The sequence below is a fragment of the Jaculus jaculus genome, chromosome 3 (assembly GCF_020740685.1).
Source record: "Jaculus jaculus isolate mJacJac1 chromosome 3, mJacJac1.mat.Y.cur, whole genome shotgun sequence".
Taxonomy (NCBI): domain Eukaryota; kingdom Metazoa; phylum Chordata; class Mammalia; order Rodentia; family Dipodidae; genus Jaculus; species Jaculus jaculus.
Window position 1 is genome coordinate 173,082,759 of NC_059104.1, and position 18,660 is coordinate 173,101,418.

At 48.8% G+C, this 18,660-nt stretch overlaps 1 protein-coding gene and 1 non-coding gene across 2 annotated transcripts in view; one reads left to right on the plus strand and one right to left on the minus strand.

Moving 5' to 3' along the window:
- The window catches only part of Dnhd1 (dynein heavy chain domain 1), a 62,614-nt gene that overhangs the window by 33,343 nt on the left and 10,611 nt on the right, over positions 1-18,660 (plus strand). The window contains exons 19-29 of the mRNA XM_045146136.1: positions 3,699-3,824; positions 4,110-4,207; positions 4,311-7,206; positions 7,408-7,585; positions 7,745-7,937; positions 8,153-8,441; positions 11,704-13,303; positions 13,729-13,937; positions 14,165-14,369; positions 14,440-14,542; positions 18,497-18,646. Of these exons, the coding sequence (XP_045002071.1) occupies positions 3,699-3,824; positions 4,110-4,207; positions 4,311-7,206; positions 7,408-7,585; positions 7,745-7,937; positions 8,153-8,441; positions 11,704-13,303; positions 13,729-13,937; positions 14,165-14,369; positions 14,440-14,542; positions 18,497-18,646 (6,047 nt within the window). The remainder of the gene's footprint in view (positions 1-3,698; positions 3,825-4,109; positions 4,208-4,310; positions 7,207-7,407; positions 7,586-7,744; positions 7,938-8,152; positions 8,442-11,703; positions 13,304-13,728; positions 13,938-14,164; positions 14,370-14,439; positions 14,543-18,496; positions 18,647-18,660) is intronic.
- LOC123459982 lies at positions 3,137-3,262 on the minus strand. The gene has a single exon (XR_006636708.1). It is a non-coding gene; the product is annotated as a U6atac minor spliceosomal RNA (small nuclear RNA).

Here is an 18,660-nt window from a genome sequence, read left to right on the forward strand (position 1 = left end):
AACAAAAAACAAAAAGACAACAACAAAAAAAAAAACCCACAGTGGCCTTGACTAGCATGGTAGCACTGAGGAGAGAGAAAAGTAGAACTTGAAGTACATAAGTCAAAGAGAGCATCGCAGTAAGGTCCGCATTGCTGGCAGAAATCACCCCACCAAGAGCAGCTTGTGGGAAAAAGATTTATTTTGGCTGACCAGCTCGAGGGGAAGCTCCACAATGGCAGGGGAAGACAACGGCATGAGCAGAAGGTGGACATCACCCCTGGCCAACATAAGGTGGACAATAGCAACAGGAGAGTGTGCCAAACACTGGCAAGGGGAAACTGGCTATAACACCCATAAGCCTGCCCCCAACAATACACTGCCTCCAGGAGATGTTAATTTTCAGTTACCATCTGCTGGGGCGACAAGGATTCAGAACACCTAAGTTTATGGGGGACGCCTGAATCAGACCTCCATGGAGGGCAAGATGCATAAATGGTACAAAGTTGCCTTGAAGAATATGTCTTTTATACTCTAACATATTTAGGCCTCATCATTCAAATTCTTTACCCATATTGCCTCTCTAGGTCCAGTATGTTGTCAGGAATGCTTTTCCCAATTATCTTCAGCACGTTGTTCAATGGTGCATAGACTCATTCACATCTCTTTTGTTGAGGATTCATAAGTTTTAGTGTTGACTGATGGATACTAAGACAGTTAACATTTGCAGCAAGAGTCAAAGGACAGCTTCTTCCCACTTTGGACCTGAGCACATTTTGTTTTTGTTTTTTCCTTTTTTTTTTTTAATTAGTTTTCTATTCAGCAAATACAGGCAGTTTGGGACCATTATTAGGCTCATCCATGACCTACCCCTCCCCATTGGCCCCTCCTTGTTGAGGTATATGGGTCATGCCTTGTAGAGTTAGCCCACAGTTATTGGTAAGATAAATGTCTCTGCACATCCTGACCCAACATGTGGCTCTGACATTCTTTCCACCCCCTCTTCCACAAAATTTCCCTGAGCCATGTTGGGTTCATTTTTGGTCTGCTTCAGTGATGAGGTGTTGGGGGCCTCTGAGGCTCTGGCTCTCTGATTTGGTAGGAGTTTATTTTTCTCTGTGTTGGTCTCCTTCCCCCTTGTGCTGGTATCTGGTTCATCAGGAAATCAGCACCCTTGATTGTTTCGCTAATTTTCCTTAGTTTCAGCTGGGGCCCTTTTGAGGTATGATGGGGTGGCTCTCTCCATAGGATCTGCATCTATCTGAAAACGAGAAGCAGATTCTCCAACAGAGAGTAAGTTAGTTTCAGGACAAATGAAATAACACTCACTTTTTTTTTTTAATAGAGAGTTTAATAGGTGTAGGCCCTCTTGTAGCCCATGATTGATGGTAGCTTGATACTGGAGAGAGGGTTTATGTTTGAATATGATTCTGACTTGTTTCCCAGCTCTAGCTATAGGTCCCGTACCACTGAGGGGATCAGTTCAAATCAAGAGCAGTTGGTTCCCCACCATGGCTGTATGCCACTATTGCACTTGTGTGGGCATCACAACTGGTTACTTGTTGCTAAGTAGGTTAGACCATGAGTTGCTTGGAGAGATATTGGTCATTTTCCCCAGTCGCCCATGTAGCACCTTCTGGTACTAGGTATGCTGACTGTCTGGGGACTGACTCTCTCCTGGCTTCCAGCCATGCCATTCCATTTTTTGTGTCAGCTGCATATGGTGTCTTCAGCAATACAGTCTTACCACTAACCTTTGGTGGGTCATCAAGTACTCTGACAGAAATCTGTCATTCTTTTAGAAAACCTTGTAGGTTTCTCTGATCAAAAGCTTATTGTGGATGATAACCCCAAGCTGGTACTGGGAGTCACAGGTCAGTGCCCACTAAGAAAATGAGGAAGAATATAACTAATATACAAGAGTTAGGGAGGAGAGAGAGAGAGAGAGAGGTAGAGGGAGAAGGAGAAGGAGGGAGGGAAGATGTAGAAGGTTTAGGTTAGATTGATCCTACCCTCTCCAGTGTCTTGTGGTTCAGGTGTTTCTTATAAGGGCCTGGTGAGGGTTCAACCATTTGGTCTGCCTTTTAGGAAGTAGAATTTTATGGTACCATTGCCATTTGGGTCTAAATTAGTGTTTCCCACCCCTTCTATGCCCTCCTCTCCCTCCCCATCCATCCTAGTGTCTAGTCCATGAGATGCTTGCTGGGTATGTAAGGTGTCTTGGGTAGATTCAGGTTAGGTGCTGTAGATGAGTGAGACTATGTGGCGATTTTTTTTTTCTTTTCTGTGATTGGGTAAGTTCACTGAGCATGATATGATCCAGGTTCACCCATTTTTCCTCAAATTTCTTTGTGTCATTTTTAATTACTGCTGTGTAGAATTCCATTGTGTAGATGTACCACATCTTAGTCATCCATTCTTCTAGTGATGGACATCTGGATTGATTCCAGCTCTTAGCTATTAGGAATTGAGCCACTACAAACATGGTTGAGCAAATCTCTCTGGTCTGTGGTTTGAAGGTTTTAGGGTAGATGCCCAGTAAGGGAATAACTGGGTCTGTTGGTAACTCTATAGTCAGCTTTTTCAGGAGTCTCCATATTGCTTTCCAAAGTGGATGTACCATCCTACATTCCCACCAACAGTGGATGAGTGTTCCTACTTCTCCACATCCTCGCCAGCATTTATTTTCATTTGATTTTTTGATGTTTTCTATCCTTACTGGGGTAATGTGAAATCTCATAGTTGTTTTAATTTGCAATTCTCTGATGATTAGGGATAATGAACATTTTCTTTTCTTTTCTTTTCTTTTTTTTTCTTTTTTTTTTTTTTTTTTGGTTTTTTGAGATAGGGTCTCACTCTGGTCCAGGCTGACCTGGAATTAACTCTGTAGTCTCAGGGTGGCCTTGAACTCATGGCGATCCTCCTACCTCTGCCTCCCGAGTGCTGGGATTAAAGGTGTGCACCACCACGCCCGGCGGATGATGAACATTTTCTTAAGTGTGTGTTTGCCATTTGTGTTTCTTCCTCTGTGAATTGCTTGTTCAGCTCTTTGCCCCATTTTGTGAGTGGGGTGTTTGACTTCTTACTGTTTAGATTTTTGAGTTCTTTGTAGATTCTAGAGATTAGGCCTCTATCAGTTGAACAACCCGCAAATATTTAAAAACAGTGGTTAGATGTCACAAAGTAGGTGGCAATGCCTTAACTGTATGCGTGTTGTAAGGCCCAAGGGCCTCTTCTGTCCTTGTCAAGGGGAGTGCTAACCTTCTCTCCTTTCATACAACAGCTGAGCACATTTATGCTGATCTTTCTACCCATCTTTGATAAATGTTCTACATTTTGTAGTTTTGTTTGTTTGGTTTGGTTTTTTTGAGGTAGAGGCTTGCTCTAGCTCAGGCTGACCTGGAGTTCTCTATGTAGTCTCCAGGTGGCCTTGAACTCACAGCAGTCCTCCTCCTTCTGCCTCCCGAGTGCTGGGATCAAAGACATGCAGCCCAGCCACTTTGTAGATCTCCTGTCTCTAAGCTGGTATTTGTGCAAAGTACTCGTGTGGTTGACAGTTCTCTTTGTAGGTCGCCTCCTTTCTCTGGACAAGGCTTCCTTTGCCCATCAACTCTAGGTCATGCCACACTGCTCTCTTCCTGCCCTGTCCCTTACCTGTGCCCCACATGGAACGATGCCAGCTCAGCTTAACTCTGACACTTCACCTCTTTCTCCTTTAGACTACAGCAGCCTGCAAGAGTCCATCCAGGACAGTCTTCAGACACTGTTCAAGATTCTGGCCATCCAGAAGACAGGGGACTTGCACAACATAGCTTTGGAGTGGGTGACTAACATGCATGGCCTAGGTGAGCGCAGGCCTCTAGCTGCTTGGCTGGGTGGGACCTGAGGTGGAATGGTCCAGAGGGATGGGAGTGAGTGGTGGAAGTTGGATAAGGGAAGATATGAAGGACAGAGGGAGGGACTCCTGCCACGAGGTGACCAGGCCTTTATTTACAGTGAAAGTTCCTCTAACAAAGTCCCTGGATTCTTCTGTTGGGCAAGTGTGTTATCCAAGAGCTCAGGGACCCCCACCCTTGCAGAAGCTAGAACCCTAACATCTCCCTTAAGCATTCTTCTGACTGCTTACACAGATGCCCTGCTGGAGGTGTGGGTGACTTTCCAGCAGAAGTGGATTTTTCTGAATAAAGTTCTGCATGAGATGAAGATCCCGTTTCCTAGCGCCGACCTGGTAGGGAGGAGGTTAAGGCGGAGTGAACAAGGACTCCTGAGTGGTGGGAGGGCGGAGCGGACATTCACATTAGCCCCCGCTGTTCCCTCCTCCCCGACCACAGAACACTCGGTTCAAGGCCATGGATGATCAGTATCGGACTCTGATGCGCATCTCTGTAGCTGACCCCATGGTGCTGTCACTGATCATGCCCAGTGTCAAGCGGAGCCCTTACTTCCAAGGCCAGCACCTACAACAGCTCCTGAAGACGGGGTCGGTGGAGCTGGAGGTCATCATCATGGCCCTGGAGAATGTGCTGTACGGGGTATGTGCCCACTTTCCCCGCCTTTTCTTCCTCAGTGACAGTGAGCTGGTGGCCCTCCTTGCTGCCCCTCTTGAGTCATGCGAGGCCAAGCGATGGGCACAACGCTGCTTTCCCCACGTCCAAGCTGTGAATTTTAGGTCCAGGTCCAGCTCAGCTGACGAGAAAACCGCAGACGACCAGGAGTCCAGCCCCAGTAGACAGACTCAGGTGGAGGCGCTTGCCGTGCTGGGAGCAGGCGGAGAGGAGGTGAAGCTGCAGGGACCCCTCCCTCTGCATCCAGACCTCCCCAAGTGGCTGGCCTCTCTGGAGAAGGGTTTGACCTCGGTGCTGGCGAACCTGATGCAGAACTGTGTGGCCACCCGCCTTGCTCTGAGCCCAGCCCTTGGCGAGGTGTGTAGGAAGGTGCCTCAACAGAGACAGGCACCCACGCAAGTAAATGTCCACCACTGGCTGGACTTAGTCCAGGCCTTTCCGTGGCAATGCATCCTGGTGGCAGAGGAGATAGTGTGGAGGGCCAGGGTAGAGGAGACTCTGCTCAGGAAGGGGGCCAGAGCCATGACCCCCACGCATACACGCAAGGTTGAGGTGCTGGTGCAGTTTATTCGAGCTCAGAGGAGCGCCCACAGCGGGCAGCCTCTGCTCTCCGTCCGCCAGACCAGCCTACTCAGCAGCTTGCTGGTCATGGCGGTGACTCACCGGGATGTAGCACAGCTGCTGGAGAAGCACCAGGTCAGTGACTTGACAGACTTCCACTGGGCCCGCCAACTCAAGTATCACCTGGGCTCACCTCACCTGATCCCTCGAAGCCCCTTGCAGAGTCTCATGACTGTTTCGTCTGCTGAGCCCCCTCTGACGCCAGCTACCTGCTGGGTAGATGTGCTGGGCCGCTCCTTCCTGTACAAATATGAGTACCTGGGTCCCAGGCTGGGGCCGCTACCCATGCTGCTGCATGAGCGGCCGCTCTTGGTTCTGTTATTGGCCCTGGAGGAGGTGGCCTGTGGGACCCTAGTTGGACGGGATGGTTTGGGCAAGACAGAAACAGTGAATAGCTTGGCATGGGTCCTTGGTCATCAGCTGGTGACCATGCCCTGCTTGCCTCAGATAGAGTCCCGATGCCTAAGCAACTACCTGAATGGTGCCCTCCAGAGTGGTGCCTGGCTGCTGTTGGAGGCAGTTCACCGCCTGCCTTTTGGCTTACTCTCTGCCCTGGGCCAGCGTCTGGCTGAAGTGCAAAACCTCTATGCCCCACTGTACCGTGAGGCTTCCAAAAGTCTCAGCACCATAGACCCTACTAAGCCCCAGGTCCTTGGCAGTGGTTTCTTTGAGAAACGTCACGTGTCTGTGTGCATTGGCTACGGCTGTTTTCTGACACTGCACGCCCTGAGCCCCAGTGTGCCCGCCAACCTGCACCTGCTACTGCGGCCTGTGGCACTGATGCAGCCTGACTTGCAGCGAGTGGTAGAGCTGACTCTGCTGGGCGCAGGGGTGCGGGATGCCTCCCGCATGGCTACCCGCCTGTGCAAATTGTTCTCCCTAGAGTGTGAGCTGGTGTCTGGCACTCTGCCCTGCCGCCTGCCACTGCTCAAGCAGATACTGGAAGACACAATACAAACATTAAACGTGACCAAGGAGGAAGACAAGGCCGAGCAGTCCCGCAGCTTGGCTGCCACTGAAGAGGCTGCCCTGCTCCGTGCCCTGCTGCAGTCACCACTCTTCAGCACTCTTAATGGGCTCCACCTGCAAAGCCTCCAGGAGCTGCTTTGTGGGATTTTCCCTAGTGCTAGCCAAGTGCTGGCAGAGCCTATGGCCCATAGGTTGACCAAGTCACTGGTGGTGGAGGAACTGCAGCAGGTCGGCCTGTTTCCCAGCCCTGATATGCTAGGGTATCTGGAGCAACTCAGTCAGGCCCTGAGCCGGGCCCCGGGCGTTCTGCTGCTGGGCCCTGCAGGCAGTGGCAAGACTACTTGTTGGAACAGCTTATTTAAGATCCAGAATCGCCTGGCAGCCATGGAAAACACCTCAGCCCAGGGCTTCCAGTCGGTGGAGATTACCCACCTCTACCCCAGTGTGCTCAGCTCTCAGGAGTTCCTCGGGTGGCTGGAGGGTCCCTACTGGCATTATGGCATCTTTTCCAAACTACTTCGTGCCGCCCCCCAGTGCAAGAGCAGGAACCCAAAAGAGCCGTCTGGGGAAACGACGGGAATCCAGCTCTGGGTGGTATGTGATGGAGCCTCTAGCGTTGCCTGGTTGGACTCCATCACCTGCCTCCTGAGTGACCCTCCCCAGCTGAGCCTCCCCAATGGCCAACAGATAGCACGCCCTCCAAACACCTTTCTCTTGATGGAAGTGGCAGACGCAGCAGGCATGTCCCCCACGGTTGTGGGTCAGTGTGCTCTAGTCTGGTGCGGAGGGGAGCTGACTTGGCAATGCATGCTTAACACCTTCATGGCATCCCTGTCCCGTGAGTACCACCTGCAGCCCCAGACAATCACTGAGCTCAGCCACCTAGCCGAAGGGCTGGTGCCAGCGCTGTTCCGATTCCTCGGCCTCAAGAGTTCCAGTTCTGTGCTGCAGGTACACGGGCAGCAGGTTGTTTGCCCGGGTGTCGCTGAAATCACCAGCCTGGCCCGCATCTTGCGAGCTCTGCTTGACCCCCACCTGCACCTGTACGAGGAAGAGAAGGCGCGTGGCTCAGGTGGGAAAGCGGAAGGGCTGGCTTTTGGGAGGTGGGATTTTGAGGGCAACCGGGAGCCAGCATGGATTCTTGGTGGAGTTGGGCCAGGGAACCGAAAAAAATGAGATCACTGACCTCGGGCCTTCCCTGCGCCCTCTGTTTTGTTTTGTTTTGTTTTTTTTTTTACTTGGGTTGCTATTCTGGCCATGGGGACCATTGCAGAGGACCTCAGTATCAGCGGCCCTGCGGTCCAAAGCTTCAAGTCTTTAAAAATCAGCCCTCCAAACAGGCCCCAGCTTGACAGCAAGGATACTCAGAACAGACACAGGGACCATTTGCTGGCTATCAGCAGCTTTATTTTTGCCACAATCTGGGGCTTTGGGGCCCATCTTCCCTCCAGGTATGTATAAGGACAGCAAGTGGAGGTTACAGAGGACTGAAGTAGACTGGCCTCTGGGAGTTTAAAACTCACGTGACACGTTAGGGATAGGGTGGACTGTGTTTGTGTCACAGGTGGAATTTATATAACTGCCTTTTGTCCATGTATCCATGTGAGCAGGCTCTGGCCCCACTTTGATGCCTTTGTGAGGCGTTCTCTTGGTTGCCTTTCCAACTACCCTGAGCCACCACCCACATCTTTGGTGTTTGAGCTACGTGTAAACGTTGAAGATGGGAAACTGGTGCCCTTCACTGGTCAATACCTGAGCAGCCGGGTCAAAGGAACTTTGGGTACCTTCTACCCTTCCGTCCAGGTGTGAGGACACTGGGGAAAGAGCTTGGGTTGGGACTTATGGAAATACGCTGGGCGGGGGAGTAGCTCCTATCTGTGGTCTTCCTGCTCACGTTCTTTGATGCATGGTGTGTTCTCTGAGTATAGCTTTCAGGCAAGTGCCTTAGCCCTATGCTTTCAGCTGGATTACTGTCCTGCCCTGGAGCTGCCATAGTAAGTGTTCCTTCTGCCCTACAGACTGAACGGCTGTTGTATGTGGTGGACCTGCTTCTGTCTAGGGGACAGCCAGTGCTGCTGGCTGGAGAGGCGGCGTCGGGGAAGTCAGCTTTTGTGGAGGTTCTCGTGGAGCCCAACCACCCTTACGTATACAGCCCCATCCACTCTGCCTTCAGCTCTACCCACTTTCGCCTCCTGTTGAGCAGAGGGGTCCAAGGCCAAACACAAGCCATCCCATACCCTGGGCATCATCTGGATTCTAAAGGCTTCCTCCTTTTCATGCTAGAAGATCTGCACATGGCTGCTTCTGGTGAGGAGCAGGGAGGATGGAATGAAGGGAGGGAGCAGCTACTACCATCTTATGGGATTGTAAAATCCATAGCAGTATTTGTGGACTCTCACATATATGTCTACAGCTCAAACTTCAGCATTCCTTGTGCATAGCTTCTTGTTGTACATCGGTTTCCTGAGCAGTCCCATCAATCCTCAAGAGCTCACCCACAATCTCCAATCTCCTTGCTCTTTCTTTCTTTCTTTTTTTTTTTTTTTTTTTTTGGTTTTTCAAGGTAGGGTTTCACTCTAACCCAGGCTGACCTGGAATTCACTCTGTAGTCTCAGGGTGGCCTCAAACTCACGGTGATCCTCCTACCTCTGCCTCCCAAGTGCTGGGATTAAAGGTGTGTGCCACCATGCTGGGCAATCTCATTGCTTTGACTGGAAAAATCTCTATCTCCAGCCCAGACATCTCTTCAACATAGACCTATTTATCCAACTAACTACTATCCAAATCTCTCTTGCTGCCCCAGTGGCACCTCAGATCTAACCCTGTGCTCATCATCTCCACACTCTCTTCAAAAAAAAAAAAAAATCCTCTGCTCCAGTGTGTCCACAAGTAGCTGTTACCACTGTCCAGCCAGTGGCTTAAGCCAGAACTCTTGTTGACTTGACCTCTTCTCTTACCAGCGTCCATCCCTGCGTCTATCAGTGCTGCCTGCTACACATCCCTTGAATCCTTGTGTGCATTTCTGGTTTGGATGATCATTACCTTGCAGTCTTACAAAGCTCTCTGTCATATAGCTTCTGACACCCTGTGCTCTCCCTGGACTCAGGAAGTCAGGTTTCCTGTAGTCACTGGGGATGGTATCCTTGGCCTTCTCTATTTTTCTGGAAAAAAAAAAATCCTAGTGATTCCTTCCAAATAATCCAATGTAGTCCCACTTCAGGAAGCCTGCGCTCCATTCCAGGTTAGCTATCCATGGTGCTACCGTGCTTGGGAGCTTGTAACGCCAGGACTTTGTGGCCACGTGCTCACTGGCCTTTGTCCTCATTCAGAAGCCTCATGAGCACGGGGATCTGTCTCATTGACTTTGAAGACCCAATAGGGACTCAGTGCTCAGAAAACATTCATAGAAGAAACTATAACAAAAGAAAGGAGAAAAATAGAATGCAAGTCTGGAATTTTGTAACGTATGTGAACAACTTCAGTAGTCATGCTGACATCTACAGAGCATTACACGCACCTGCAGCAGAGGCACTTTCTTCTCAAGCCACATGGGACAGTCACCAGGGTAGATGGACCATATGCTGGGTAATAAAGTGAGTGTCAACACAGAGGCCCCCAACACCTCATCACTGAAGCAAATGAAGCCAGCATAGCTCAGGGAAATTTTGCGGAAGAGGGGGCAGAAAGAATGTCAAAGCCACATGCTGGGTCATGACGCGCAGAGACATTTCTCCTATCCATAACTGAGGGCTAACCCCACAATGCATGACCCATATACCTCAACAAGGAGGGGCCGGGGGTAGGACATGGACGAGCCTAACAATGGTACCAACTTAACTGTATATTCACTGAGTACAAAACTAATTAATAAAAAAATAAATTAATTTTTTAAAAAATTAAAAAACGAGTGTCAACAAATTTGAAAGGATTAAAACTTTAGGGTACTATCTCTGACTACAACAATAAACATCAGTGAGATACCTAGAAAAGTCCTAAATTATCTTAAATTAAATAACACACTTCCAAATAACTCATGCATCAGAAAATAGCCATTAAGAGAAATTAGAAAATATCTTAGTTGATGAATAATTAAATCATCAAAATGTGTGGACTATATCTGAAGCAGGGCTCAGATAGTTTTAAATATCAGAAAGTAAGAAAGGTTGGAATTGGTGATCTAAATTTTCAAGAATATAGAAAAGAAAGACAAATTAAACCCAAAATAAATAGAAATAATATATGTAATATAATATACAGAAAAGAAATAAGAAAGATCAAAGCAGCAATAAATAAAATAAGAAAACACACAAACTATGAAGAATATACAAATATCCACAAAGTTATAAAGTGGTTCTCTGGGAAAAAGGAATGTTTTAAGGTAGGGTCTTGCTCTAACCTAGGCTGACCTGGAATGCGTTATGGAGTCTCAGGCTGACCTCACGCACAGTGATCCTCCTACCTCGGCCTCCCCACTGCTGGGATTAAAGACACTCACTATCATGCCAGACTAAAAAAAAAAAAAAAAATGTCTGTTTGTGTGTTTTTAAAGACAATTTCCATAGCTGGAGAGATGGCTTCGCACTTAAGGCACTTGCTTGCAAAGCCTAACAACCCAGATTCAATTCCCCAGGAGCCACTTAAGCCAGATGCATAAGGTGGCACATGCGTCTGGAGTTTGTAATGGCTGGGAGCCCTGGCATTCTCATTCTCTCTATTTGCCTCTTTTTCTCTCATTCTCTCTCTCCAAAAAATAAATAAAATATTTTTTAAAAGATAATTCCTTAGCAAACTAGTCAATAAATAAAAGTGAAAATATAAATCATCACATATACATACATATATATATATATGTGTGTGTGTGTGTGTGTGTATTTATTTACATCTGACATGACAGTACCTACTGTGTAATTCTATTTATGTATATATGTGTGTGTGTGTATATATATATATATATATATATATATATATATATATATATTTACATCTGACATGACAGTAGCTACTGTATGATTCTATTTATGTAAAGTTCTAGAACAGACAGCATTAAGTGAGTCAGGCCAGATCGCAGTGTCTGGACTGTGGTAGTAGGAAGTTGACATCACAGGGGCATGAGGCAATGTTCTGGGGTGAAGAGAATGTTCCAGATTTATCATTGAAATGTACATTGTCCAGCCTTATTGAACTATGCGTGCTTATATTTTGTTTTACGTAACCAAATGTTACAGCAGAGTTATTAGTGTGGATATGATGTAACTGTGTTCTCTGTAATGGAAAAGAATCAACTCTGGCCCTAATTGTAATCTGATCCAGTTTCCCACCATCGCAGCCTCCAAATATTACTACAATATTCATTTTCCTTCAGTCAATGAATCAGTAATTGACCATAGAGGCAGGATCTAGGTGAGAGGAGAGGAGCAATCAGTAGCATGACTTAGATGTCACCAAGACCCAACACAGCAGATGAACGGAATCCCTTCACAACTGCGCTGGAAGCAGAGCTAGGAGGAAGAGGAGGACAGTTCCATGTTAACTTGCACATGTGCTCCCTGTCGTTCTTCGTGTCCCATAGACCCAGAGAAGAGCTGCCAGCCGGTGGTGGAGACCCTGCGCCAGGCCATGGAAGGAACGGTGTACGCCCACAACACTTTGGAACTGCAGACGCTGCATCCCACAGTGAACTTCCTTGCCACCGTCACGGTGCCAGGCTTCTGCGAACGGCCACTGTGCCCACGCCTCTTCCGACACTTCACGGTGCTGGCCCTCAGCAGCATGACCTTGGACGCCTTGCTGAGCAGGCACGCGCCTAGCATCCAGATCTGGCTGGAGCGCTTCCCCTCCGTGGAGCGGGAGTTCACGCTCTCCAGAGCCCTGGTCCAGGCCTCGGTGGAGGCCTGGGAGGCTGTGAGCAGCTGGTTCGTGCCTTCGCCGCTGCGCCCGCACTACCGCTTCTCGCTGCACTCGGTGAGCCAGCTCCTGGGCAGCATGCAGCTGCTGCCCACGCGCACGCCCGCGCGAGCCCTGGCGGACACCGCCCCCCACCAGGAGCACCTGCGCCGCGTGTCGGGCCTGCGCGGCACCCGCCTGAACGTGCTGGCGTCCATGCGCAACATGCTGCGCCTCTGGCTGCACGAGGCCCAGAGGACCTTCTGCGACCGGCTGGACAGCCCCAGGGAGCGCTCCCAGTGCGCCAAGCTGCTGCTCGAAGTCGCTCAGAACGTCTTCTGCGGCGGGTCCGGGTCCCAGGCACCGGACAAGGACCCCGAGGAGGAGGCGGAAGAGGAAAAGGTGCCCGAAGTGGAATCCGACGGGGAACTGGCCCAATGGGAGGACTTAAGCGACAGTGACAGCGGGACAGAGGACGAAGAAGACCCCTATGGCCTTAAGACCACCATAGGCGCCTACCTCTATGACCCGCATCTAGCCCCAACCACGACGTCAGCAAGCAGGGAGCCAGGAAGCGGAAGCTACGTGGCGGACGACGGGGAAGACACGAGGACTCTCAGCTGTGAGCTCCGGTCAGAGACGTGCAAGAGTAGGTGGCAGAGGGCGGCCCGTGCGGACTTGGCCTCGCCCTTGCTGCCAGCGGTGCTATTGCTCTGTCCCCAGGAAAAACCCTCCGACATGGTCTTCAGTCAGGAACTTGTCCTAAGCTCCAACTCCGAGAGCCCCAACTTATACCTGGAACGGCAGTGGGACAACCTGGAAAGGCAGCTGGCCACCTCCGCTGCTCAGCTAGGGCTGAGCCCTCACCTTGCCCAGTGCCACACCATGGCCCAACACGTGGCCCGCCTGGTCCGGGTGCTCGCTAGGCCTCGGCAGCATGGCCTACTGCTCTCGGAGGCTCGAGGCACTGGCCGTCGCACGGCTGTCATCCTGGCCTCTGCCATCTGTCAGGCACGCCTCTTCCATTTGCCGTCTGAGCCAAAGGACGCCATTCTCCACTGTCTGCGAGATGCCAGCTGGCATGCTGGAGCATTAAACCTGCCAGTTGCCCTCCTTGTGTCTGAAAGTGTGGATGTCTTTACCCTTCATCGCCTGGTGGCCCTAGCAACCTCAGGAAGTTTCCCTGACCAGTACACAGAGGCAGATCTGGATAGCATTGACGATCATTTCTCCAAGGAGAACACTGGTGCCAAGCATACCTTTAAGAAGGAAATATTATTGCACAGGTAAGCCCCAGAACCCCACATCCAAATGTGCCATGCTGTGCTCTTACTCTGCCTCGGCCTAAACAGAAAAATCTATAGGCTATTGTAAGAGCTCTAAAGATAAGGGCTTGGGCTGGAGAGACAGCTTAGCGGTTAAGGCGTTTGCCTACAAAGCCAAAGGACCCCGGTTTGATTCCCCAGGACCCATGTTAGCCAGATGCATAAGGGAGTGAATGTGTCTGGAGTTGGATTGCAGTGGCTGGAGGCCCTGGCGCACCCTTTCTCCCTCTCTCTCTCAAATATATATATATATATATATATATATATATATATATATATATATATATATATATGTAAAAGATGAGGGCTTAAGGGATCAAGGTTGGGTCTGGAGTCCAGTGGGTAAATGGGTCAGGAAAGATGGCGAATGAGTCTTTGATCCACAGGTTCTACCAGCAAGTGTGTAGCAACCTGCACATGTTTTTCTTGCTTGGAGATGACCAGGTCCAAAAGCAGCTTCCCCCTTCCCTGCTCCTGAAGCTCCTTCAACTGGCCACCGCCAGTGTTGACCACTATGAACCCTGGGACCAAGCTTCCCTGCTCAAGGTTGCCCAGTCCCACCTGCAGGGTGCTCCAAGTATGCCCCTGGATGACGGTGAGCCCTTTCCCCTTGTCCTCACCACTCGTTCCAACACCGTCCTAAAGAGAGCTACTCCCCAGGCCAGTCTCTTTCACTCTCTTGTCCTTTTCCTCTCACTCTCACTTGCTTTCTGAACTCCTTGGTGTGTTGAGTTCTGCCCTCCCTGAGCTAGAAGAGGAGCCTTCCCCTTCCCATTCCCCATACAAGCCCACCGGGTCAGATGAAAACCATGTCCATTGCAGGCTCCTTGAAGTGCCCAGATATCCAGGCCTCAGTTCCCAGTCTGGCCAAGGCCATGACTCTCATCCACCTTTCGTCTGCTTATTACCATCAGCATCTGTGCCCTGCTTTGCCACTTGTTACCCCCAAGACCTTCCTAGACTTCCTGGATACCTTCCTGGTGCTGCAAGGCCAGATGATCTTGCAGATGAGGACGAAGGCCCAGCGGTGAGTGGTCCCCATTCCCCCACCTCCTGCCCCTCCCTCCAGTCTATGCACTGATACATTGCATTTCCAGCCTCCACACCGCCCTGAAGACTCTGAAACTACTGGTTGAGCGACACAGCACCCAAACCAGCCTGGTCATTGACTTGGAACAGCAGCTACAAGGAGCCCACAAAGTAAGAGGGAGGTGGCTGGGAGGTATACACAGTTGTGTCAAAGTAGGAGAACCAATGCCGAGTGTGGTGGCACACGCATTTAATCCCAGCACTAGGGAGGTAGGAGGATCACCATGAGTTCAAGGCCACCGAGACTACATAGTGAATTTCAGGTCAGCCTGGGCTAGAGCGAGACCCTACCTTGAAATCCCCCCCCCCCAAAAAAGTAGGAGAGCCAAAGGGGACTTGGGAGGAGGGAACCAGAGTGAATTTCAGTTCATATTTATTTATTCATGAGAGAGAAAGGGTGAGAGGCAGATAGAGAGAGAGAGAATGGGCATGCCAGGTCCTCTAGCCCATGCAAATGAACTCCAGACACATGTGCCACCCTGTGCATCTGGGTTTGCACAGGTGCTAGGGAATGGAACTCGTGTGCTTAGGCTTTGCAGACAAGCACCTTAACTGCTGAGCCATCTCTTTAGCCCCCAGTTCATATTTTGTTAGAGTTCCTTTTTGCCCTAGGAGATCTCTCTAATCTCTAATTGCCTCTTCCTTAGTAGTTCAGGGCCCAAAGTTTTCCATGACACAGAGTAGATTGAATCTTTATAACTCATGGATCTCGAGTGTCTGCCTCTGATTGCCCCTGGTACTTTGGCTGTGTGCACTTTGGTATGCTTCTGTTATCTCAAGATCTTCTGCCACTTCTCATTCTTACCTTCTTCCCTTGAATTCACTAAAGCTATTAGTTGCCTCACCCTTGTAGCCACTTTCTACCCCCATACTGCTTTATTCTACTCCTCTTCTAAAAAGGTATGAAATATATAAGGCTGTTACGTGCAATGAGAGAGTGTGGATGAATGAATGATGGTGTGGAGCAAAATATGCACCAAAGCAAGGAAGCAGAAACATATTTAATGATATACTAGACATCAGTGAGTCCTGTACTTCTTAAGTTACCCTCCTCTACTGGGCATTTCCAAGTGACCAACTTCTGCCTTTCCCTTACTTCTCTCAACACATGCTCATAATGTTATTCAGCCATCCTATTTTGGGGGGGGGGGGGTTGAGTTAGGGTCTGACTCTGGCCCAGGCTGACCTGGAATTCACTGTGGAGTCTCAGGGTGGCTTCAAACTCATAGCGATCCTCCTACCTCTCTCTGCCTCCCAAGTACTGGGATTAAAGGTGTGCACCACCACGTCCAGCCTCAGCCATCCTATTTTTTTTTTCTTTAGTGTTCCCCAAATACCATTCTCATGTAATAAGTTTTTTTAGGGTTTATATCCCAAGTTCCTTTTGCTTTGCTATGCAGAGCAATCATCTTTGAATAAAGAGATTTTAGAATACTACTTTTCTTTTCTTCCCACTGCATAAAGCTTTGAAAAAGCTTCAGGACTAACTATAGAAAAGCAAACTAGTGCCCTGCTTTCAACTGGGTAAGCTGCCTTCAGGCTCTGCAACCTCTAATACCTACGTGGCCTCTTCACATCCAGAGACGAGGTTTCTATGTAAACTGTGTAAGAATTCTCAAAGCACTGAGGCCTTCCTACCCACCACCTAAGATGACCTGCTTAGTCCTCAAGATTCAGTTAACTTACAAAAGGAAAAAAAAAAAATTGCAAAAAGATAATTCATAGGAGACAGGGGCATCCTTTTTCCTGCCTTCTAAATTCTAGTTTCTTGTCTTGTGTCCTACTTTTTTCCAAGATGATTAGTACCAGGAATTACTGATCTGGCTGAGGATCCCTGCTCTTTTTTGATCAGCTATATCCCACTATAGCCCAGTAAGACCCAAGTATGATTAAGAGACACTCATAATCCCAAAAATCATTCAGAGTTGGATCCCTTGGTTATTCACTCAACAGTTCTAATAGTACCTCCTCCTTCCAATATTCCTTGCCCCCCAGGAATGACACCACCATCCATGTAATCATCTAAGCCGAATCCCAAGTCTCATCCTGGGTCCCTCCATATCTTTTCTCTCTCATGCTTAATTAGCTCATTGATTCATTATCAGATTCAACAAAATCAGTTGAATTTGTGTTTCTTTTTGCCCAAACAATATTTATATCTATGCTTATTTTATATTTACAATTATAGAAAGATGATAGATGTAGATGAAGGTACCACAACTTTCTGAGGCAGATATCACATTCACTAACTTGAAAACAAGATCCAAAGAGAGCCCAGCATGGTGGCATATGTTTTTAATTCTGGCACTCAGGAGGCAGAGGTAGGAGGATCGCCATGAGTTCAAGGTCACCCTGAGACTACATGGTGAATTCCAGGTCAGCCTGAGCTAGAGTGAGACCCTTCCTTGAAAAAAAAAAAAAATCCAAAGAGTTCAGTGCTCTGTAGTTAGCCCTGAACCTTTTTCAAAATGTGATGCAGTGAGAAAAACAAAGTGCTAATATAACAGAGAAAGTCCATAGCACTCAAAAGTATCAAGAAGGACTCAGCCAGGTGTGGTGGTGCACACCTTCAATCCCAGCACTCAGAACACTTAAGTAGGAGGACTGCCAGGTGTTCAAAGCCAGCCTAGAGCTACAGAGTGAGTTCCAGATCAGCCTGAGCTGGAGTGAGACCCTGCTTCGAAACAACCCCCTCCCCTCAAAAAAGAAAACCTTTTTGAGCACGGAGGGGCTGGGGAGTTTGCTCAGTGGTAAAAAGGTGCTTACTTGCAAAGCCTGCTGGTCCAGGTTCAATTCCCTAAAGCCCATGTAAAGCCACATACACAAAGAATGTTCCAGTCTGAAGTAACAGTATGTGTAAAGGCACAGAAACAGACAAAAAAATAAAAAATAAAAAAAAATCCATACCACACTGGAAGGAGTGAAAGTTAGGAACGGCTATACAATGCTGGGAGGCAGAAAAAGATGAGGCTGAAATGGTGAGTGGGGAATGGCCAAGGAGGCAAGTGTTCAGGTTCACAGTGAAGATGGGATTCAGGCTTTAGAAAGCTAGTTGTGCGACATGGTGGCTGATTAGAGAAGAGAATGAGAGCAGGGAGTGAGACACAGTTGGAAAGCCAGGGCAGAACAGGAGAGACATCCTGAATGTGAGGGATGGGTTCTGGGGATGAAAATGGAAATTGGTTGGTTGGTTTGTGGTGTGGAGATTGATCCCAGGGCATTTTGCATGCTGCACATGCTCTCTACTCCTGAGCGATGCCCTCGGCCTCAGAATGGAGACGGGAAGCATCTAGAAGGTGTAATGGAAAGATATTAAGATGAACTGGGCATGGACAAATGAAGGAAATGAAGCCATGGGTAGCAACACCCTTTCTTCCCTGGAAAACCTTTTGGTCACTATTCTTTGGGGGAAAGAACATGAGGAAAACAGTGAGACTGCAGGACAGCTAATGAGGCAGAAACAATATATTAATTGGGGGGGATACAAATAGGGTCTGAGAGGCTGAGTTTGCAGATGCATAGTGTAGAGCTGGGAGGGGAATGTTGCTAGAAATTCCACCAGTTTTTGAGTAATAATATAATCTAGCCCCAAATAGGACAACAGAAAGTACATTGCAGCCACAGCCATGGAGACAAGGTGGGTGTGCAGAAGTGTTGGATGAGACGAGAAGGGGCTTTGGGAATGTTTATTAAGGAGTACTTGGGGAGACAAAGGAAGAGGCTGAGAAAAAGCAGCTTGAGAATCAGGAAACAGCCCAAGGAGACCATAGTATCATGAAGGCCAAGGGAGGAGAAGGCTTCCAGAGGGAGGTGTCTGTTTTCTGGACAGCTGCTGCTAAGAATTCAGGTAACATGAGAAGAAACGTAACAGTTACAAACGTTGGAGTCAGCTCTCCTAGGCTTGTATGGTGAAGTGACTTGCAGGAAAAGCAACCGCCCCCTTGGGGCTGCATGTGCGGCCTACCTGGAATTCAACATGGTCACCCAGTCAAGTCCATGTTTCCCTTGGGTGTTTGCACACTACCCCAGCTCTGGAGCTGTCCCTGCCTGGCCCTCTGTTCACAGAACGTTGACATGTATCATGAGCAGCTGGAACATAGCAAGTTCCTCTACAGGCAGCAGTTGACAGAGTGTTGGAACCAGGAGAGCATCATTGAGAATCTGGCCAAACAGAAGGATGCCCTACAGGCTCAGCAGGAGGCTTTCCTGGACCAGGTGGGCTCCTCCTG